This window comes from Cibotium barometz, chromosome 26, assembly GCF_041138505.1.
Source record: "Cibotium barometz isolate CiBa-2024 chromosome 26, ASM4113850v1, whole genome shotgun sequence".
In the NCBI taxonomy this organism is placed as follows: domain Eukaryota; kingdom Viridiplantae; phylum Streptophyta; class Polypodiopsida; order Cyatheales; family Cibotiaceae; genus Cibotium; species Cibotium barometz.
Genome location: NC_141071.1, coordinates 43407796 through 43431518, shown reverse-complemented (window position 1 = coordinate 43431518; position 23723 = coordinate 43407796). Strand labels below are relative to the sequence as shown.

Sequence of the window (23723 nt, the reverse complement as noted above, 5' to 3'; positions counted from 1 at the left end):
TACGCTTTTTGTGGTTGTTAGGAGTAGTAGTTTAAAAAATGAGCATGTGGTAAAACTTTTGCAAATCAAATCATAATTTGTTGGATATTATACATCAAGATTATTTGTTTCAAAAGTTTTTCAATGATATATAGCATGATAGAAAATTTTACATTGTGGGTCATCTTTGGATCTAGTTAGCACATCCAAAAATTGTGCTAATTAGCACTGTCTCAAGCACGTTAACATGCTTTGACCTACATAGACAAATTGGCATGCATGGATTTATTGCAAGTTGTATTTGATGATGGTACTAATTAAATATATAGAATCATAACATATGTACACATTGATCGGTTTGTAACAATTTGGTGATTTTGTTGTTTTATTTCAAAAATATTTGGATGTTTGTCAAGATTTTTGGATTTAAATTTATTTTAAGTGCAATGAGCTAGCTACGACCACTCAAAGCATGGAGTGATGACATGGGTGTAGAAGCACCATCCATGAGCAAGGAGAAGGGTAGGATTGCCATGAGACCTGATTAGCTTGTAATTTGATTAGTATGAGTGAATTGTGATTCGTTATTCACATTGGCCTATATACCATGGCCCCATTTTCACACACACTTATTAGTGTCCACCCTAATTACAATTGGCCCTTTGTCCCATAAGCCTATGTTCCTCAATTACAGTTGATCTTTTGGCCCAATACACTTAGCTTAGCCCTTGGCCTTATATGTACAAGTCATGTCCATGCCAAATGTGCCTTTTTTCTTTAAGCATGGGAGGTGGTCAAAGAATTGCGAGTACAAAATCTAGTCACATGGACTACTCTAATTGTTTGCAGGGTACATTCTCGATGGGCTCTATAAGGAAGCACTCTATTGTTTGACAATGATGCTTGATTGGAGCAGTAGAAATCTTGTTGTGGCATAGGAGCAGTAGAAAGGGGTCATCAACAATTGCATGCTGAGATTGCCAAGGAGGGGTATGAAAAAGAACTGCCTGTTGGTAGTACACGGGTGGACACGTATGTGAAATATGTGTCTTGTTCAAAGAGACACAAGATGTGTTTGATGAGTTACCTATTCAACAAGTAGCCTCATGAACTGCATAGTAATGGCTGGGTATGTAGAGCCTCAAGTGAAAGAGGTTACTCTTGCTAGTCCTGAAGAAGAACCTCAACCTATGGTCATTACTAAAGACCTAGCACATTTATGACTTCATTAATAAGTATTTCTTTAGCTAAATTCACATCTTACACTTGATTCTTAGAGATATCCATAAGACTTGACCCAATGTGGAAGAAAACTAGTTTTAGGAATTTAGTTATAGAATCATTGGGTCGTGAGTCTTATAACTCCACCTCTAGGAATCTAATGTTAGATATTTTCTAGCATTAAGTAGTTCATTTACTCATTTTAAATAAGAATCTATTGGGGGGGTGTAGGGTGGGGAGAGAGAGTCTAGGAGGGATATATAAGATTCCTATGTATGATACCCCATAAGAAATATGTAAGACAAAATACTTTCAATTGACTATTAGATAAAAATATTTCAAATATAAATTTACTTTAAAGAGAAACCTCAAACAAGTCTTATTACTAGCTAATATGAAAATATTTAAAATTAACTAATCATTCTAATAGAAAACTACATTTTTTGTCCTACTTGAAGTCCGACTTGAATAACCAAAGACTGTGTGTTTAAGCTTGATAAAAACAAATATGTACCTTTATAGGGAATAAGGCATAAAGTTTATAAAGTTTTAAGGGTATCCAAATAGATGTGGAAAGAAAATTAAAAATAAAGCAAGGGAAGAGGATTAAAGAGAACTAAATGTAGGGGTGAGTTGCAGCATGCATGACTGCATGAAGTGTGTGAACCTCTCATCGACTCACCTAAAGCCCATTATTTATCCATGAAAAGGATATCCTCAGTCTATACAATAGTCCCAGAATCTCTTTTTTACTCATATAAAGGGCCAATTCCATACACCCATGATGCTGCCTGGATAAGAGGTTTGCCCCCTATTTAGCCTATCTTTGCTTATTTCTCTATGATTTTTACTACAATGGTTCTTAAAGGATTAAACTACATATAATTTTAAAATATTACTTTAATTAAAAGCTTTTTTAAGGTTCTTATGTAACTAATACAAAGCAAGTGTTGTATGCCTTGAGTTTTGGACGGCACTAAGGATCCTATAGTGCCTTAGATAGTATGGGACACCATTTTTGAAAAGATGCAGGGGGGAAGAGAGCTTGAGCTCTTGCAAGCACACACACACACTCACAAAACCCTAATAGAGAACACACAAGGTGAGAGGCTGAAAATCTTCTTCTTCTCTACTCAACACTCAACACACCATATACAAGATAAGAGTACACATAATATGAAAGGTACTCAACCAAATACATACACGGGTTCTCTATAGTGTGAACCCGACTAAATGAGCTGGCGCTATAACTATGCCAGTCTCTAGAGTGGCTGTCACACAGCCTGTCATCCCACTGGCCGCATATCACCCAAGATCTCACCAACCATGCCAGTGGTGTAAGTGCGGGGCCTATCCCCCAGGCGGATCATCAGTGTCCACCGCCTCACTAGAGCTCGATATCTCAACACTCCCCCTCGAGCTCAACTCCATCTCATGTACACCAAGCGAAGCCCTGAATCTGCGGAGCTTCTCTGTACCCAATGCTTTGGTGAAGATGTCAGCTACCTGATCCTCTGTGCTGACATAAACAAGGTCAAGGTCTCCTGCCAAGACCTTCTCTCTGACGAAGTGGTAGTGGACCTCTATGTGCTTCGTACGAGCATGAAAGACTGGGTTCCTGGCCAACTGTATACTACTAATGTTGTCACAGAAAATGACAACTTGTCTATCCACTGATAGACCCAAATCTCTAAGTAGCTTTCTCAACCAAGCTACCTCACATGCTGCCATAGCAGCTCCTCTGTACTCGGCCTCTGTACTCGATAGAGCAACCGTAGGCTGCTTCTTGCTGCTCCAAGTCACAGCAGCACTCCCCAAAGAAAACATGAATCCACTGGTAGATCTTCTGTCTGAGATACTACCAGCCCAATCAGCATCTGTGTACCCATGTACACATATCTCTGTCCCAGTCTCATAGAATAGTCCACAATGCAAAGTAGACCTCACATACCTCAGTATGCGTCTGACTGCATCCAAATGCGGTTTCCGTGGAACCTGCATAAACTGACTCACCAACCCAACAGCATAGCTCAAATCTGGTCTGGTGATCGTCATGTAGATCAAACTTCCTACTATGCTCCTGTACATAGTAGGATCCTCCAAGATCTCTCCTGAATCTGCACTCAACTTGCCAGTCTGATCCAATGGCACAGAAATAGGCTTACAGCCTGTCATACCATACTTGGACAACATGTCCAAGCCATACTGTCTCTGCAGTAATCCAATACCATGTGGTGACCTAATCACCTCAATGCCCAAGAAATATCTGAGCTCCCCCAGATCCTTCATCTCGAACTTCTGTCTAAGCAAGATCTTTACATCAAAGATCTCTGCATCATGGTCCCCCGTAATGATCAAGTCATCTACATAGATGACAACAAGCACAACCCCTCTATCACCATGTCTCACGTACAATGAGAAATCTGCATTGGCTACATGAAAGCCAATAGTGACAAGATATTCAGAAATCTTGTCAGACCATGCTCTTGGTGCTTGCTTTAAGCCATACAAGGCTTTCTTCAACCTGCAAACATGCTCGGGGTGACCCACATCCTCATAACCAGGTGGCTGCAACATATACACCTCTTCTTGCAAATCCCCATGCAAGAATGCATTTTTTACATCCATCTGATGTAAAGACCATTTCTTTGACACAGCCACTGCTATCACAACTCTCACCGTTGCCATCTTGGCAACTGGGCTGAAAGTTTCCTCATAATCAATCCCATATGTCTGCGCATATCCTTTGGCTACCAATCTAGCCTTGTACCTGTTTATGCTCCCATCACTGTTATGTTTAACTTTGTACACCCACTTGCATCCAATGGCTTTCTTGCCTTCTGGCAATTGCACTAAATCCCAAGTTTCATTTCCATATAGTGCATCCATCTCCTCATCCATAGCTTTTTTCCAATTCACATTTCCAACAGCCTCATCAATGCATGTGGGCTCAACAACCTGCACAACCTTTGCCATATATGCATAGTGATGTGCCACATAACCATCATATGTAAATCTCTGCACAGGGTTCTTCACTCTCCCTGATCTTCGCAGTTTTTCATTCATGGCTTCCATAGCCTTCTTTACACCAGGTGTTTTCATAGCTGGGATCCCAAGCTCCTCATCAAGGCTCATATCTGAGCCACTAGACTCTCCATCAACATGAGAATGCCCTGCAGAAATGTCAGGCATACAAAGGGGCTCAACCACTTTCTCTTTTCCTTTACGTGATGTACTAATCACATTTGCAGGGCTGGTATTATGACGCAGCCTGCCACTCCATGGTCTATCAACAGACCCACTAGATGAGGACTCTCCTGGTCCACTCAAAGACTGTGATTGCTGACCTGCATTCTGTGCAACCACACTTCCACTCAAATCAGCCCCAACAGCTTCTTTTCCAGCAGCATACCAGCTGCTCATCTCATCAAAGACAACATCCCTGCTTACCCTCAACTCACGTGTAGCAGGGTTATAACACCTGTATCCCTTTTGCTCAAGGGAATATCCAATAAACACACATTTTTCAGCTTTCGGATCCAGCTTAGTTCTCAGCTCATCTGGCACATGCACATATGCAATGCATCCAAAAACTTTCAGATGAGACAAATCTGGTTTTCTGCCAGTAAACCTCTCCTCTGGAGTTACATCATGTATGGCTGCAGTTGGAGTCCTGTTCATGATGTATACTGCTGTAGAAACAGCCTCAGCCCAATAGCAATGCGGCATATTCTTCTCTTCCATCAATGCTCGCGCAATCTCAGCAATGTGCCTGTTTTTCCGCTCAGCAACTCCATTTTGCTGTGGAGTGTATCTGCATGTAAACTGTCTCCGAATACCATTCTTCTTCAAAAATTCAGAGAACTCATTGGAGAAGTACTCTCCCCCTCCATCTGACCTTAGGCACTTTACATATTTCCCTGTTTGCTTTTCAACCAAAACTCTGAAATTCTGAAAGTGAGTGAACACCTCACTCTTCTCCTTCATGAAATATACCCACACTTTCCTTGTGTGGTCATCAATGAAAGTGACATAGTACCTGCAGCCTCCCATAGACACGGTCTTCGTAGGACCCCATACATCTGAATGCACAACATCTAGTGCATTTCTGCTCACATATCTGTTACGTGGAAACACATGCTTTGTTTGCTTCCCAAATTGGCATGCTTCACATATTTTCTACATACCTTCCACTTTAAATTTTGGCAGCCCTGTCACAATTCCTTTTGTCTGCATAGACTTCAATCTCTGCACATTTACATGTCCAATTCTTTTATGCCATATGTCTGTGTCTGCAACAACTCCTGAACCATTTGCAAACATCGCAGCACTCATTTCAGGCATGTCTACATCCAACGTAAACATTCTGCCCACTCTGTTGCCTTTTGCAACCAACCTGCACTTGTCTTTGAAATCTTCAACATAACACCCATCAGGGTTAAACCGAACCTGCAAACCCTGCTCAATCATCTGGCCAACTGAAACCAGATTCTTTGTTATGTTCGGTACATGAAGTACATCTGCAAGGTACTTCACTTTGCCATCCTGCATAGATAATGGCACATCTCCAACGTGGGCAATTGGATGAGCAGTGTCATCCCCTGTTTCCACAAAACCTGGTCTTTCCGGGTTCTTCATCTCCTTGAACCACTCCCCATGACTCGTCATGTGGTTCGAAGCGCCTGAGTCCACATACCATACATTATCTTTTTGTGCTGCATCAACATTTTCAGACATGGCATTTACAACATGCTGCATAACAAACAACCTTTCATTGTCCTCATTATTTCTGCTTGAGGATGCATAGTTGTTTTGCTGCACTTTCCCATTTTGCATGTCAGCCTGCTTCTTATAACATTCTGACTGCACATGTCCTGGCTTACCACAATAGTAGCATTCACGTGCATCATTATATTGCCTTTGCCAATTTCCACGGCCTCTTTGACTCCCCCTGCCTCTGAATCTGCCTCTTCCACCTGCGTGTTGTTGTTGTTGTTGATTCTGGGACTGTTGTTGTTGTTGCTGCTGCTGCTGGCCATAATTCTGATTACCTGTTCGGCCACCTCCTTGACTGCGTCCACGGCCTCCTCTACCTCGTCCTCTTCCTGAACTCGTGTAGAAGGCCTGTTGCTCTGAACTGTTTTTGCTTTGTGAAGACTGTTGGTCTTCACCCAAGTTCTTCTCTTCGATAATCAGCATAGACACCAAATCTGTAAAGTTGGGAATGTTTTCCCGAGTCTGGATAGACGTCTTAAACGCCTTGTATTGTGGCCCGAGACCACGTAGACAGACTTCCACCTTGTCATCATCATCTACTGATACACCAATAGATGCAAGGGATTCCACAATGCCCTTTATCTTCAACGCATAGTCATTCACAGACATGCTCTTTTTCTCGACAGTATGAAGTTCATTCTTCAACTGTATCTTACGTGCCTTGGTATTTGTTTCATAAAGCTTTACCAAGGTGTCCCACGCCTCCTTGGGGGACTTGGCATCCTGAATGTGCCCAATCATGGTGTCCTGTATACTAATGGAAAGCCAATACATTACTTTCCTGGCTCCTTGGTTCTAGTCTTTAAACTCTTTCACATCTGCAGCAGTCGGATTTATATCCGGTATCTCCGGTGCCTCTTCATGCTCACCTTCAATGTAGTCCCAATAGCCTTTTCCCATCAGGAAATTAGTCAGCCTGAACCTCCAAGCATGGAAGTTATTCTTGTCCAGCTTCTCAGCCACAATCTGTGTTATGCCATCATTAGACATCTTGCCAAACACACAATTTTACCAGAAACTGCACTCTGGTTTTTTCTGCACAAATGCTGTATTTTCTGCACAGCGGTACTGTAGTACTCTCAAATGTCACAACCAGTGACTTCAATGCACATACATACACCCAATGGCAACTATAGACCTCTTTGCAGCACCCACAGTGTCTGCACAGTCAATCTGTCTTCCTGCAGTTCTTAAAACAGAGTTCTGCAGAGAATCGGTGACTTACCCGCAGTGCTCGAAATCGCCTGCTTTCTGAAAAACGGAGGTCCAGACGCGCCCGAAACGCGTTTTCGGCCCGAAAATTTTAGTCCAAAGGACTGTATAGTTGCCCTGTAGCTTCACTCCCGCGAAGAAAGCTCCTCAATCGGAGATCGTTTGCCGGTGCCTCCCGTAGAGCTCCCGACAAGGGTGTAGTCACCAACACAATAGGGAAGAGTAGTTGTAGCTCTTACCCTCGTACCGCTTCTTGTGGTTCTCTTGCTTGCAGCTCAGCCCTTAGCACGAGCCAGGCTCTGATACCATGAAAAGATGCAGGGGGGAAGAGAGCTTGAGCTCTTGCAAGCACACACACACACTCACAAAACCCTAATAGAGAACACACAAGGTGAGAGGCTGAAAATCTTCTTCTTCTCTACTCAACACTCAACACACCATATACAAGATAAGAGTACACATAATATGAAAGGTACTCAACCAAATACATACACGGGTTCTCTATAGTGTGAACCCGACTAAATGAGCTGGCGCTATAACTATGCCAGTCTCTAGAGTGGCTGTCACACAGCCTGTCATCCCACTGGCCGCATATCACCCAAGATCTCACCAACCATGCCAGTGGTGTAAGTGCGGGGCCTATCCCCCAGGCGGATCATCAGTGTCCACCGCCTCACTAGAGCTCGATATCTCAACAATTTTTACTAAACTTTTAGAGGTTTGGTTGGTAGTTTAGCATTTTAAGGATTCCATACACATAGGTTTTCTCCTTGTTGATGAACTCTTGTTTTTGGTGTTTTGTATGTCTCTATTTTATTTCTATTGAAATCCCAAAGGTTCACATAAAGATGCGTTTTTCTCCTCTTACTACACTCTTGTTTATTATCTTTTCTTTGTCTTTTATTTACAACCAACCCTATTATATCTTTAGAAATCTAGACTTTGTTGGTTTATAAGAGCTTTGTCTATCTAGACACTAGTACTCTTGTTTGATGCATAATAATCAATCTTCACTGTTATTGAATCTCATTTAGAATAAGGTGTCCAATATCACTATATAGATAGATAAGTAGACACATTTAACTAACCCTTGCATACTTAATGCAATGATAGCTATGACCGCATATTCTTGTTTGATAGACACATGTAAACACCCACAAAAAAATATAACTAAAACTCTATGAAATTCCTAAATGTGACGGTAGATGCTGTGAGGCCTCTTATTGTGTTTAAAGTTTTTATATCAATTTATGAATATGATTCCAAAATATTATCTAGATTCTAATTTATCTTGACTCAAATAATAATTTAGCAATTTATAAGAGTGTTTATAATATTATAAAATGCTAATAATGGATGTTGGAATAAAGTTACAATTTTCAAAGAAAGGAGACTATAATTAGAGTACTTTTGCTTGGAGGCCATGGATACTTAAAATATAACAATTGCATATGATTTAACTATTTTTAATAGATGAGGTTCACTGTCTTTCTTTTGAGGAGAATGGGGACGCACATAACATCTCCTTATATGCCTAAATGGAATATCTTTTAATTTTCACTATTTTTAAGACATTAAATCTTTGGCTAGGTCTAATTTCAAAAACCTATAGCTTTTGATGGGTATAGATTTAGAAGATGATGCTATAAATATAAATTTATAAATCTTTTTAAGATCTACAAAATTATATTTCACAAGATCTATCAAATTCATCATGATTTAAAGTTTAATTTAGGTTAAAAGTACCTACTGGGTCATTTTGCCAGTTTTGTGTAAAATTTTGATGTTGGGGTCATTTTATGGGTTTATTTTAACATACAAGGGCTGATTTTTAGTGAGAAGTTTGTTGTAGACAAACATAGATGGTATAACTTTATTATTTTGAATTTTTCCTAAATATACATGGAATCAAAAGATAGAGAGCTTCAAAGTAGGCTACTAAGACTATACTTACCTTAGCAAAAATTACATTACTATGACTGTGTTAGACATTTACATTAATTTAGTCCGAGGCAATTAGGCCTAGACCGGACATTATTCGTGTGTGCACGGGCAAGGGCCTAGTGGGCCAAGGTCCGTAGCTCGGGGGTTAGCCAAGGAGCGCGAGAATGGGAGCTAAGAGAGCATTTGCTCTAAGGGACATCCATTTTTAGTAGCTCATGGGCTATATTGGTTGGGAGGTGAGAAGCGCACACATATCTTTTTTTGGAGGTATCACATTTGGTATCGGAGCGTCTGGAACGTTGCAGTAGGTAGCGGTGAACGGTGCGGTAGGTAGCTGTGAACGGTGCAGCAGGTTGAATTAAAAAAAAAAAAAAAAGAAAGGGAAAAGGATGGGCTGCGCTGCGCCATAGTAAACGCCGCAAGCAGCCGAAGAAGGGACCACAGAATATCCGCCAGCGGTCAACGTTGAGCGCCCAACAAACCATCCGCCAGCGGCCAACGTTGAGCGCCCAACAAACCAGCCCACGAGCGCTCTCTCTCTCGTTTACTTCGAAAGCAAGGGGGGCCACGCTTTGCATGTTAAATCGTTTCCTTCTGCTGTCTTTGCCTATGTGGGATTTTGGTTCAAACAATTCAAGCTCGCTCAGCGCTTCTGGAAACTTGAGGATGCTGCAGACGTCCGGCGGAAAGCTGCAGTCCGTCGTGAAGCCAGATATGCGTTTCTGACTCTTTCATGCTTCAAAAGGGTGTTCTAGTACATGTATAAAGTGCACAGGCAGTGTTTATGCGTGGATATGCGTGTATAGAGTAAATTGCACATCAATTTGTGGCTCTGCAATTTCTGGTTTTTTGCATCAAAAAGGCAAATTTGGACTTGTTTCGCATCAAAATCACATGTTTTGAGCAAAATTGGGGCAATTGATGCATAGTTTTTGGGGTTATCATGCATTTTATGCTGTTATGCTGGTAAATTGCATTGAAAGACAATAAAATGCAGAAGTTACAAGTGCAATTAGTGTTTGTGTGACAGTTTGCTACCTGTAAATATTTTGGTGTTTTTCCTATACTATTTTCATCAAGCCATTAAAAAAAATAAAAAAATAAAAAAAAAATGGAAGGAGAATCCTCATAGCAACATGTGCCTGATTCGACCATGCATGACGAGGATGAAACACTTGATGTGACTACTATGGTTGCTCGTATTGATTCTATGGAAAACACTATGCAATTAGTTCTTAATCAAATGAAAGAATTGACTGAAATGCAGGGAAAAGAATTAGAAAAGTCTATATCCATCCCTCTTGATGAGGAAATCAATCAAGGCGGTCTTGGAGAGCCAGGAACTTCGGCTACAGTGCCTACTTTGGGGCGAGCCAAGTGGCAACTTAAAGATCTCAAACCGCCTAAATATAATGGCAATACAGCAGCTCGCACAGCAGATGCAGTGGAACAATGGCTTTCCAAGTGGGAGCAATGTTTTAGGCTGTGCCATATAAATGATGATGTGGCTAAGATTCAGCAAGCCACGTATAACCTCCTCGATGTGGCTCATCGATGGTGGAGGAAGATAGAAAAGGACAAAGCTGAGCCTGTTACCTGGAATGCCTTTAAAGTTATATTTTATAATAACTTTGTGCCACCTGATGAGCGCAGTCGAGCGCTTGATTCTTGGTTCTTTATGTCGCAGAAGAACTATTCTGTTCAAGAATATGCGGATAGATATCGGGAAGTCTTGCTAAAAGTGCCAGAGCATATTCCTGATTTCCTGCAAGTTCATAAATTTGTGTTGGGTCTTAAAGAAGCTCTTCGGCCTCTAGTGCGCAAAGAGAAATGCTCTACGTTGAATGAGGCTATTGAATTAGCAATTGTGCTTGAGGATGGCAAGAAATTTCCTTCGGGAGGTGGAGGCCAGAAATCCTCTTGGACTCGCGCCCCTAGATATTTGGCCCCAGCTTCTTCTACTTTACCATCCACTGGTGAGGGTAGGGGTAAAGAGACTAAAGAGATTCATATGATCAAAACTGCAAAGGGGACCAAAAGAAAAGTTTCTGCTATGGCGGAAAGGGCTTTTAATAGATCTATGCTTACTCCGCAGCAAAGGGATAAAGCAATGAAGGAAGGGCTGTGTTATGGATGTATGGGCCAGCATAAATTTAAAGATTGCCCAAAGAAGTCAAAGATCACGGCTAGTATGATGGTTAATCCAATGCAAGTGTCGGAGGACAGTGAGGATGACTTGTTGGATGACACTCCACTAGATTGTCCTAAAAGAATTTTAGCTATTTCGGTAACCAAGAAGGTGCCTACAGCTCCAGATGCAGTCTTGTCTCCTGGGGCACAGCAGGGTTACCAGTTTCCAGACACCGAGCTTATAGTATTGAAGGGGACTGTGCAAGCAACGCCAGTCAAGATCCTCTTTGATACTGGCTCTACTCATAATGTAATTAGCTCAAGGCTTGTCAAGAAGCTAAAGCTCCAAACGCAGCCTTCAGAGTACAGCTACACAGTGGAGCTAGCTGACGGCAAGGGCACAGAGGTGTGGGATCGTCAAGTCAGAGGACTCCCATTCCAGATCCAGTCCTACGAGGACAGATTGGACTTTGAAATTACACGGCTTGCGAGATTCGATCTAGTTCTCGGCAAGCAATGGCATGCATGGAAAAAGCCAACGATAGATTTTTCTTCCCACGTCATCCAGTTCGAGCATAGTGGCAGACGCCTTTTGATTCGCGGGGAACCCGATTTCCCAGAAGCGAAACTCTTAAAGGCTACCAAGATGCTCAAGTTAGATTGTAAGTATATTTACTTTTGTTATATTGTAAATATTTCTAAATCAAACCCAAGGATGGACTCGACAGTTGGTGGTAGTTTTATTACCTCAGCTTTAGATCTTTCTAATAAGATAAAAGCTGAATTTGAAGATGTATTTAAAACTGAGTTACCTGTTGGTTTACCTCCTCGCAGGAATGTGGAGCATAGGATTGAGCTCGTTCCAGGAGCTAATCCAGTTGCTAGACCACCATATCGCATGAGTCTCAAGGAGGAGAACGAGGTTAGGAAGGTGGTGGATGAATACCTTAGTAAAGGCCTGATTCGTTCGAGTTTTTCACCTTTTGCCTCGCCTGTTTTACTTGTAAAGAAAAAGGATGGTTCTTTTAGGATGTGCGTAGATTACAGAGCACTCAATAAAATTACTGTCAAGCATCGTTATCCTATGCCTAGGATCGATGATCTCTTAGATGCTCTTGGTGGTGCTACTATTTTTAGTAAAATAGATTTAAAAAGTGGTTACCACCAGATAAGAGTAAGAGAAGAAGATGTATATAAAACAGCTTTTAGAACCAGGTTTGGTCAGTATGAGTATTTAGTAATGCCATTTGGTTTGACTAATGCTCCAGCTACTTTTATGATGTTAATGAATGATATTTTAAGACCATTCATGGGTAAATTTGTGGTAGATTTCATTGATGATGTGCTAGTTTATAGCAAGAACATCATAGAACATGAATCACATTTAATTTCTGTTTTTCAAGCGTTGCGTGAAACAACTTTGTTTGCCAACAAGGAAAAGACTTTCTTGTGTTTGACTGAGATTGAATATCTAGGTCATATAGTTTCTGCAGATGGGATTAGAATGGATCCCAAGAAATTTTCCGTGATATTGGCATGGCCAGTGCCAGAAAATATCATTGCACTTAGATCCTTTTTGGGATTAAGTGGTTTTTATCGTAGATTTATAGAGCTCTATTCTCTAATAGCAGCTCCTATGACAGATTTGTTGCAACAACACGTGCCCTATCTGTGGACATCTAACCAACAAGAAAGTTTCGATACAATGAAACAAGCAGTTTCAACAGCTCCAGTTTTGAAAGTGGTCGACCTAGAAAAGCCTTTTGTCCTAGAAACTGACGCCAGCGGTGTGGCTGTTGGCGCAGTGTTAAGCCAAGATGGTAGGCCAGTGGCCTTTGAAAGCAAGAAGCTTTCGCCAACTCAACAGAATTGGCCAGTCCATGAGCAAGAATTGTATGCTATTATACATGCTCTCAGAATTTGGCGGCACTATCTTTATGGTGCTGAGTTTAAAGTGTATACAGATCATCATACACTTAAGTATTTTTGCAGTCAACCTGATCTACGAGGAAGACAAGGTAGATGGGCTGAGTTGATGCAAGAATTTCATATGGAAATTTTGTATCGTAAAGGTCGAGATAATGTAGTCGCTGACGCATTATCTAGAATTATGTATAATATGAGTTTTACAGTTTTAGAAAATTCATTGCTTCAAGAAATCAAAGAAGCACAGTTGGAGGACCTTTATGCACAGACAGTAAGGTCCAGACTCGAGTCTACTATGGATACTAGTGAGGACTTAGCTTCGTCTACCTCTTCACTAAGACTTTCACCAAGTCCGTATGTCAATTTCTCAGTTGAGAACGGATGGCTAAAGCGAAAAGGAAAGATATATGTTCCTTGTGCACGGGAACTAAGAACAAAAGTTTTGCAAGAGAACCATGAGAGTCCCTGTGCTGGGCATCCTGGTCAAGATAAAACAGTTCAACTTGTTAGACGGGCATTTTGGTGGCCACATCTATTTAGAGATGTCCACAAGTATGTCCAACAATGCTTTCAATGCCAAGTAATAAAGGCAGAAAGAGTAAAAAGTCCAGGGTTACTACATCCCTTACAAATTTCGGAATCTAATTGGCAAAGCATATCCATGGATTTTATCACGGGATTGCCACGAACTCAAAGACAAAAAAATACCATTTTGGTGGTAGTTGACCGCCTGAGCAAGATGGCTCATTTTATAGCAACCAACGACACCGTGGAAGCTCCAAAGGTTGCAGATTTGTTTATCCAGAATGTATATAGATTACATGGATTACCTTTGTCTATTGTCTCAGACAGAGATGTGCGTTTTTGTGGACATTTCTGGAGACATATTTTTGCAAAGTTAAATGTTACTCTCAATATGAGTAGTGGTGACCACCCCCAGACAGATGGTCAAACGGAAAGGGTCAACCAAGTACTCGAGGACATGTTACGTGCTTATGTATCTGATAGCCAGACAGATTGGGATCTATACTTACCCTTGCTAGAGTTTGCATATAATAATAGACCTCATAAGGTAACTGGTATATCTCCTTTTCAGATGAATTATGGTATGTCTCCCTTAACTCCTGGTACTATAGGCACACCACAGAAATGTCCTAGTGCGGCAGAATTTTTAGCAAGAATGCAAGATACTCTAGCATTGGCTAAAACTAAGCTTCAGCAAGCAGCTGAAAGAGCTAAGTTTTATGCTGATAAGAAAAGATCTCCTCGATCTTTTGAAAAGGGAGAAAAAGTTTTTCTTCAAGTACCATTAAACTCTACATCTTTATTTACTGGAAAGTGTCCTAAGCTTTCGCCTAGATTTTGTGGACCTTGGACCATTATGGAGAAGCTTAGTGACGTAGCTTACCGGTTGGAACTTCCACCACACTGTCGTGTCCATCCGGTGTTTCATGTTAGTAAACTCAAGAGATATATATCTAAGGATGATAACCTAATTGATGGTCTTATCTCTTTGCAGGAAAATGACTCTGTAGACCATGGTCCAGACAAGATACTAGATCGCAGAGAGAAGCGGTTACGTAATCGCGTTCTCCGAGAATTTCTAGTTGCCTGGAAAGGTCTTCCTTTAACTGATGCTACTTGGGAATCAGAAGCTCTGATTCGTAAACATTTCCCACAGTTGATCATCGAGGACGATGATCTTAGAAGGGGGAGAGAATGTTAGACATTTACATTAATTTAGTCCGAGGCAATTAGGCCTAGACCGGACATTATTCGTGTGTGCACGGGCAAGGGCCTAGTGGGCCAAGGTCCGTAGCTCGGGGGTTAGCCAAGGAGCGCGGGAATGGGAGCTAAGAGAGCATTTGCTCTAAGGGACATCCATTTTTAGTAGCTCATGGGCTATATTGGTTGGGAGGTGAGAAGCGCACACATATCTTTTTTTGGAGGTATCACAGACTAGAGTACTACTGAGATTTCTATAGCTACCTTGATGTTCAATTAATGTACATAAATTCTTCAATTGAGATTATTGGTATATTTAGATACATTGGATATTTTTGATGAAGATATAAAAGTTAAGGTAAAGATAAATATAATAAGAGAAAGTAAAGAAAGATAGAGAGATAAAGAAAGATAAAGAAATATATCATATATGTACATATATATGTTTGTATACATATATGTGTGTGTGTAAATAGATATGTAGGCATATATATGTGTGTATACATATATGTGTGTGTGTAAATAGATATGTAGGCATATATATGTGTATATATGTATATATACACTTATATGAGTGCATATAGAGCGATGGATTGATTGTGATTGATATTGATATTGATATTAAGATCATGTTTGATTGACTTTGATTAACATTGAGGTTATGTTATGCATATATATGTATATGCATAACACATATATATGTATATGTATATGTATATGTATATATATGTGTATATAGAGAGATAGATTGGATTGTGATTGATATTGATATTAATATTGTGTTTGTTTCACTATGATCAACATTGAGGTTATGTTATAAGATTGATTTGAGATGGATTATGATTGAGATTGTGATTAAGACTATGAATCATTTTAGATTGATTTTGATTGATGTTGGGATTATGAATTTGATGGAGATTATGACTTTCATTACTTTGGTAGGTCTAATTGGTGTGTGATGAATGAGAAAAGACCTACTATGGAGGCAAGTTGTTTTTGTTGATCAGTGTGTGATTATTGGAGGTAAGTCATTTTGGTGTGATTATTGATCAGTGTGTGATTATTGGAGGTAAGTCATTTTGGTGTGATTGATTAGTGTGTGATTGTTGAGAGAGATACATCCTCCTATGAGAGAGTCTATTTTGAGACACAATTAATATTGAGATTGAGATTGAGATTAATCCTCTTATGAGGTTAAAAGAGTCTCTTCGGAGATGCGATTGAGATTGAGATCAAGATAAATTGTTTCATGAGGTTGAAAGAGTCTCTATGGAAATGCGATTGAGAATGAGAATGGATATGTGAGTGGGAATGATAATCAGAATGAGAATGACAACCAGGATGTGATTTGAATTTGTAAAAAGAAGAAAACAATTTTACAAGTATAGGGGTTACACCACATATGCATTTGCCAAATGTGTGCCCACGCCTCATAATGTCTTGATTTCTTCCCCACCATGACTTTGAGGCTTGCTGCCCGATATAAAAACTTGGTTCAAAGAACTGTTCTAGCTACCTTGATCAAGGGTGCCATGGTTCTTTTTTAAAGGATGAGGTTGCAATTCTCGAATCTTGTATATCGATAATCTTTTAAGCATCTCATCAAGCCAAATCGCATATGAAAACTAGGAAATATAGTTGAATTACTCTAAACTCTAAATTTTGTCATTCTTCATCAATCAAGTTCATTTTACAAGAAGTATATATATGTGTGTGTGTATTAGAGATATATATATATATATATATATAATGATAGGTGTGTGTGTCAGAGGGAGAGAGAAAGAGTTTCTTTATATCACATTCTCTATTTATATTAATTATATGTAAATAGAAATAGAGTGAGGTATACAAATATATATAAAGATAGGTGTGTGTGTTAGAGAGAGAGTGCAAAAGACATAGTGAGTCAATGAGGGACAGATAGAAAGAGAGAGAGAGATTCTAATTATGAATTTTTCTCTTTGAGAATACATGATATTGAATTTAATATGTGCACACACATCCATTTGATATAGGTTGGGGACATTAGGAGAACCATTGTATCCTGCAACTTCTCTTGTGGTGGAGAGCGATCATATTTAGCACATCTTGTCTCTTGTTGACTAGATATGGGTGATCAAGTTTAAATTTTGGTAAAAGAGAATGTGATATTAAGATCACATTGCAAAGGGATTGATTATGACATGGACCATGTTTATACTCAGCATAATTTTGATATATTTTGCTTATATTTTTAGTTCTCTATGTAGATCCCATCACCTCGAGGACCTTTATTGAGCCCTAGTCACAAAAGCCTTGATATCCTCTTATGATGATAAGATGGGGAGATGCCCTACTAGAGGGCATGTTACATGGCACTTAGCTGTAATTAAGTCTACCCATGATTGTCTATAAAGACAGGCGAGCGATACAATATTACAACATACCCCTGTAGAGCTAGCCCCAATGACTTACCCGCTACCACTCCATCCTGTTGATACATCTAGTGACTATAGAGCAGTAGATACTTGGACTGTAGAGCATCTTCCTACATTTGATTTGGAGGATTTAAGAAATTTTGGGCATTGCATGAGGTGAGAGTGAAGGTAGAAAGTGTTGAAATATACAAGTGAATAGGGTGTGTGTGGGAACAAGCTCTTGGATAGAGGCTGTAAAAGAGGAGATGTAATTGTGAAAGAACCTGTGAAAAGGTGAGCAGAATCTACTAGGAGAGAATAATGGGTATCATGAGGGAATTTAGGAGTGTGGAGATATTCTGGGAGATATTCAGGGAAAAGAGAAGAGGTGGAGAGAATCAGGCAAAAGGTGGAGATATTCAGGGAGTGAATCATGGAGAAATCAATGGGATTAGATGCTTGATGTAAACTCTATAAATTGAGGCATAGCCCTAATGAGAATTTGCTGGTTTTTGAGTATCCATGCCTACATTAATCTATTTGCTAATTATTCACTAATTACGTCTTAATCATTTGCTAATCACTTTGTTAATGATGTTGATTCTAGTGTTTGATCCACCATAGCTCGTCATTATGCTCAAATTTCAACATGGTATCAGAGCCATGCCTAGAATCAATTAGGTTTATGAGCCCATTAGTTAATTAATTAGGATTAGTAGATAATTAGTAAAAAATCAAATTTTTAGTGAGTTTTCACTTCTCCCCTTCACCCCTAGCTAGTGGAGGATCTCTAGCACCTTGCACACTCTAAATTAGGGCACAAGCTTCTAACACAAGCTAGCCAACTCCTTTGGCTACAAGCACATCAAGACGGCACTGCAAACCGCGAAGGCATTCAGGAGAATTTATGATTTTAGTTGGCGCGTTTTTTTCTGAGTAATCTGCAGATTTCTCCTTGCTCAAATCAAATTGCTTCAATTCCTCCTAGCCGAAAGGGTAATCAAGCATGCTCTACAAGCTGGTGAAGACAGAATTCAATTTCATCAAGTCTACATTGAGATCAAAGCTCTTCATCAAATCTGCAGGTGACTTTGGTAAAACAGAGATTAAGCTTTCATTATTTGGTCAAATCTTGTGTTTCTTGGCTTAATCCTCTACTAGACTCATTGCTATTGATGCCTTTGAAAGCATTTGAGCTCATTTGAAGTGGAAGGCACCAGATCTGGACTCCCCGCATACTCTGTTTTTTGCACACAAAACATAGCATTAATTTGCTAATCAGTGATTAATCAATGCTAATCACTGTATTTTGGTGCAATTGAGGGTTCAAATTAACCATTAGGTATCTAATACAGATCCCTAAAGATTCAGATTGTAAATCGGAGTTGGTTTGATACTCCAACCATCCCGTACAAATTGGTTACCCTTAATTTAGTGTAATTTCTAGTGATTTTATGCTGATAAAATTATTGTAATCATCTATTAAACACCAGATTGAGTTGTAAAAGTGTAGACACTACCCTTGAATCTTGAATTTGGATCAAGAGGTAAGACCCCCTTCACATCACCATGAGTTCAGCACAGGAAATAGCCAAATTTAATGGGGAACAGTTTTATACATGGCAAACAAAAACCATGTATTTGCTGATGAGGAAAAATCTGTGGGGATTAGTTGAAGGGAGAGATGAATGCCCAGAGAGAGGGAAAAATGAGTGGAAGAGCAGGAATGAAAAAGCATTGGGACTTATTGCACTCAGTTTAAATGATGAAATCATTCATCATATCACAGGGATACAGTGGGCAAAAGATGCATGGAATGAACTCAATAAATTATTTGGTACACAAGCAAAAAATTCCAAGATAAATCTATTAATGCAATTCTACAAATTGGACATGAAGGAAAGTGAACCTTTAATCACACACTTGAACAAATATAAAAGCATTAAGCAACAGCTGGCAGCTATTGGCAAAAAGGTAGAAGATGATGAAGCATTAGCTGTACTTCTGAAGAGTGTGGACAAAGGAGATTATGAAAACATTGTAGCAACACTAAAGAATGTACCTGAATTGAAGATACACGAGATAGAAGCAGCTCTACTAGAGCAAGAGAGCAGAGGCAAAGAGAAGAAAGGGCTCGACTCAACAGCAGGAGAGGAAAAAGCATTCTTCACCCGAGGAGGATTCTCTCGAGGATGAGGACGAGGAAGAGGCAGAGTAGAAGGGAGGACCTTCACTTGCCACAAATGTGGAAAGCCAGGACACATGGCGAGAGAGTGCTACAGCAAACCCAGTGAAGAAGGAACGACATCGACAAACTTCATGGAGGCTCCAAGGGAAGTGGAGTCGGATCATCTTTTCTGAGAGAGAGAGAGAGAGAGAGAGAGAGAGAGAGACCCCACAACCCAATGTAACCTGCCCCAATAAAGTAAAACCACCTCTGAGCCACCGATGATGTAGGCCACGTGGTAGATGTATGTGTGAGCACTTTAGTCAAGGTCGCGGGCACTTATAGTAGCCTTGGACACATAGAGAGAGAGAGTGTCAAGGACTATGGAGTTTAGGGACTTGAGGCACTGGTCGCGGGCTATCAAGTAAGAGGGAAACTTGATACAGGGTCCAGGTGTGCTAGGATTATTCACTTAAGGGGAGGTATTGAAATATACAAGTGAATAGGGTGTGTGTGGGAACAAGCTCTTGGATAGAGGCTGTAAAAGAGGAGATGTAATTGTGAAAGAACCTGTGAAAAGGTGAGAAGAAACTACTGGGAGAGAATAATGGGTAGCATGAGGGAATTTAGGAGTGTGGAGATATTCTGGGAGATATTCAGGGAAAAGAGAAGAGGTGGAGAGAATCAGGCAAAAGGTGGAGATATTCAGGGAGTGAATCATGGAGAAATCAATGGGATTATATGCTTGATGTAAACTCTATAAATTGAGGCATAGCCCTAATGAGAATTTGCTGGTTTTTGAGTATCCATGCCTTAATCATTTGCTAATTATTCACTAATTATGTCTTAATCATTTGCTAATCACTTTGTTAATGATGTTGATTCTAGTGTTTGATCTGCCATAGCTCATGATTATGCTCAAATTTCAACAGAAAGATGGTTAATCTTACATATGTGTGAATATAACATGGCCTCGGCGAGTTCACCTAAAAATATGTAAGTAAAGCACGTGAGTTCAAATGAAGGGGTTTTTTAATTTAAAATTTTAAGGTAAATTTTTCGAAATACATTTACATAAGGGTTTTTTTAAATCCATTTTGATAAGAAAACCCCGTAAGTTCATAAAGAAAAAGGGGTCATTTTATTCATGAGAAATTGACAGATAAGGGATTTTTTTAACACCCCTTGAACACATGTGATACATAGGGTTTCTTATTAGTTCACCCCTTGAGAACATGGCTCAAAAATACATTGTTACATGGATGTGACAAATGTGGTTGTTGCTAAAGTAGAAATGAAACTAGGTGTGGTGGGTACTATTAGAAACTATATGATCTAGTATCCATCCTTAGTGCAAACCCTTTTGGGAAATCCTTAATGGTACCTTAGAATAAGTGGTCTAAGTTCACTTGATTACTATGTGTAGGTCAAGTAGGTAACTCCCTAGTTCTAGCCATCACATTTTAGGTTTGTCGGCGGGTAAGAGATATTGGGAGAGGTGGAGTGATTCTAGGCCTCTAGGTGCCTCCTCCTCATGAGTCAATATAAACAAGCTGTTTTACTCATCATTAGCTAGGTGGAGAGAGTAGAGTGCATACTTTGTGTACTTGCTTAGTTCTTAATATACTAAGTGGTCCTTTGTGTGGAAATACTCTCTTCATTCGCACTTCATTAGCATTTGTTTATGATTATGTTTATGGGCTATTTCTTGAGCAAATTCCATTGCTCTTGAGCCTCACTCATTTATGCTTGTGTAGCTTGTTCATGTGTTGATCACATTGATGATAGATTAAGATAGTGTTAATCACTCATAATTAATTACATATTATCTCTTTATGATGATCAATCACTCATCATTTCTTTTAACATGGTATCATAGCTTCCCTTCTTGGGAGCTTGCTCTATATACTAGAAGTGTGTGGATATGGTTGAGTGATTTGTTCACGAGCTTCCATTTTGTCACATTTTATGTGAAAGATTCATTTGTGTATTTGCTAATTGTTGAGCTGATTCATCGTTTCTTGATTCACTACAACACATCGAGGGCACAACAACATTTTTTAGTAGTGTTTAGGCCTTTGAGATGTCAAGGCATTTTGTCACTACTAGCAGTAAAATTTTGCTGCCCAGCACCGATAATAGCACTAAAATTTTACTACTATTTTATTGCTCAATAGAGAAGCTTCGTTGCTGTGAGCAGTGACTATATCAGCGAAATTTCACTGCTATGCTATAATTTTGCTATTGAGCACTAAACATAGTAGCAAAATTTCACTGGTATATTGTGATTTAAGATTCGAGAGAGTTGTTGAAAATTAAAATTAGGTTGTATATGTGACATACATACAAAAAATGATGATAGCTTTTAAAAAAACATCCATCAAAACCCTTAACACCATGTTTGAAAAAAACAATAAAGATAGTTAAAAACTTTTAAAGGGAAATAATTAAAAAAACAATGTCAACAGCATGAATCTATGCCATCTTATAATAGATTCATTTGTGTTGCTTTATCAATATCCATATCTAATGGAATCTCAATGAAAATATGGGGTTCCATTTCAATATCACTATCATTATCGAATAAAGCATTGTCATGAGATCGATAGGTGACTCATTATCTTCTTTCGATTGATGTTCCTCATGATCTTGATCGGCCTCCTCTGAATTGTTTTCTTCATTTTCATCATCGTCTTCTTCTAATGAGTTGATTTGAGGTAGTACTTACACCTCATCCAAAGATTCAGCCTAAGCAACATCTTGACCTTGAAAGATTTGTTTTGAACGAGGGGAAACTTGTATAACATACCACCACTTTTGATCAATTCAATCCGCATGAAACACAATATAAAATCATAAATCAAAGGGGTTACACTTTCATTATATTGCATCAAGATTTACTAGTGTTATTGGTTGGGTTACTAACATGTTGATAGTGTTGAGGTAGTATAAAAGTATCTTTTTCATCATTCCAAAACTTGCTAGAATCAATTTAAAAAAACCCATTTGGATGCTTCTTGACAATTTCTTGAGCACCTCTATATATCATCTTAAACCATCTGACATCAAAGATGAATAGACTAAATTATCTAAACCTATTCTCAAGAATATCTGAATAGTTACACAATACTCAAGATTGTCCTCTATGACATTGGCATCATGTCTCCTAGCTCCACTTTCTTACTCAAAGTTGCCATCACATCACAATCAAATGTGTTTCTTTTAGAATCCACATGCTTCACGTAAAAGTTTCATTATATAGTTTGTACTAACATTAAACAAAATCATGATATTTAGTATAGTGCATTAAACAAGGTATATAACAATCGAAGCATGAGATAGAGATAAATAATATACTTACTTGAGGATCACATCCTCATACATACTCATGCTCTTCTCTTGTGATCATCTCTCTGTTTTTTGATGCCATCAATATTGCCTTTACGAAGCCATTATATACTGATCACATTTGGGAGAGGTTCTAAGTCATGTGAGAATGGCAAGTGTCTGTTTGCTCTTCTGAAAGCTCTTCTCTCATCCTTTCGTCTATTAATTACATCCTTTTATCTCCCAATCCACTTCTCCATGATAGGACTATTTAGAATGCAGAATGTATTCACCTTTTGGCATAATGCTTCATCCAATCTTCATTGCCTTCCTTTTCCTTTTGTGACACATTCGTTATCCTTATTAGCCGGTCGTCCTTATCATTTCTCCACAATTATGGCATGGCAAGATCTATGCAAGAGAGGTTTTCTGAGATATACATAAGAGACTCTTGCATATCAACCATCCCTCTACCATGTTTGCTTCTGGCCTTTCTCTTTGTCTCACAAACTTTTCATGAACCTTTCAAGAAAAAACATCCCCCATCGAACATGAATAACACCACAAAGTTCCACTTCATCAACTAAATGCGCCACAAGATGCAATTGGCTACTAAGAATTGTTCTAGGAAAGTTTTCCTACACACTACCTCAATAACATTGAGATGAGCCATCTCAATGGATGTAGGATCTATCTCCTTTAAGGACATGTACCTACCTACATAGCAATCATGTGTACTATTTATTATACATAACTTGTGATTATATGACAATACCAAATGTTAAATATAACTTAGATAATGAATTCAAGAGAAGATTCATACCTCACCAAGTTTTCCATTTTGTAAATAGCCTCTCTTACATTCTTGTCTCCAAAACCAACTATAGGTATTGAAAGAATAAACTATGCATAGAAAAGAA

General features: G+C 39.2%; 1 protein-coding gene across 1 annotated transcript; it reads left to right on the top strand.

Moving 5' to 3' along the window:
- Positions 1-10285: 10285 nt before the first annotated feature.
- LOC147624001 (uncharacterized) lies at positions 10286-14914 on the top strand. Its single transcript, XM_086820838.1, has 5 exons — positions 10286-11916; positions 12097-12281; positions 12906-13280; positions 13395-13459; positions 14708-14914. The coding sequence occupies exons 1-5, from the start codon at positions 10286-10288 to the stop codon at positions 14912-14914; spliced, it is 2463 nt and encodes an 820-aa protein (XP_086676964.1).
- The last annotated feature ends 8809 nt before the right edge of the window (positions 14915-23723 follow it).

Bases quoted from the DNA above. Each gene is read 5' to 3' on its own strand.
- LOC147624001 (XM_086820838.1), top strand. From the start codon at position 10,286: ATGCATGACGAGGATGAAACACTTGATGTGACTACTATGGTTGCTCGT. The intron at 11,917-12,096 runs GTTAGATTGTAA...ACCTCCTCGCAG, and splicing joins AAGGCTACCAAGATGCTCAA to GAATGTGGAGCATAGGATTG. The intron at 12,282-12,905 runs GTTCTTTTAGGA...CTCCTATGACAG, and splicing joins ACTTGTAAAGAAAAAGGATG to ATTTGTTGCAACAACACGTG.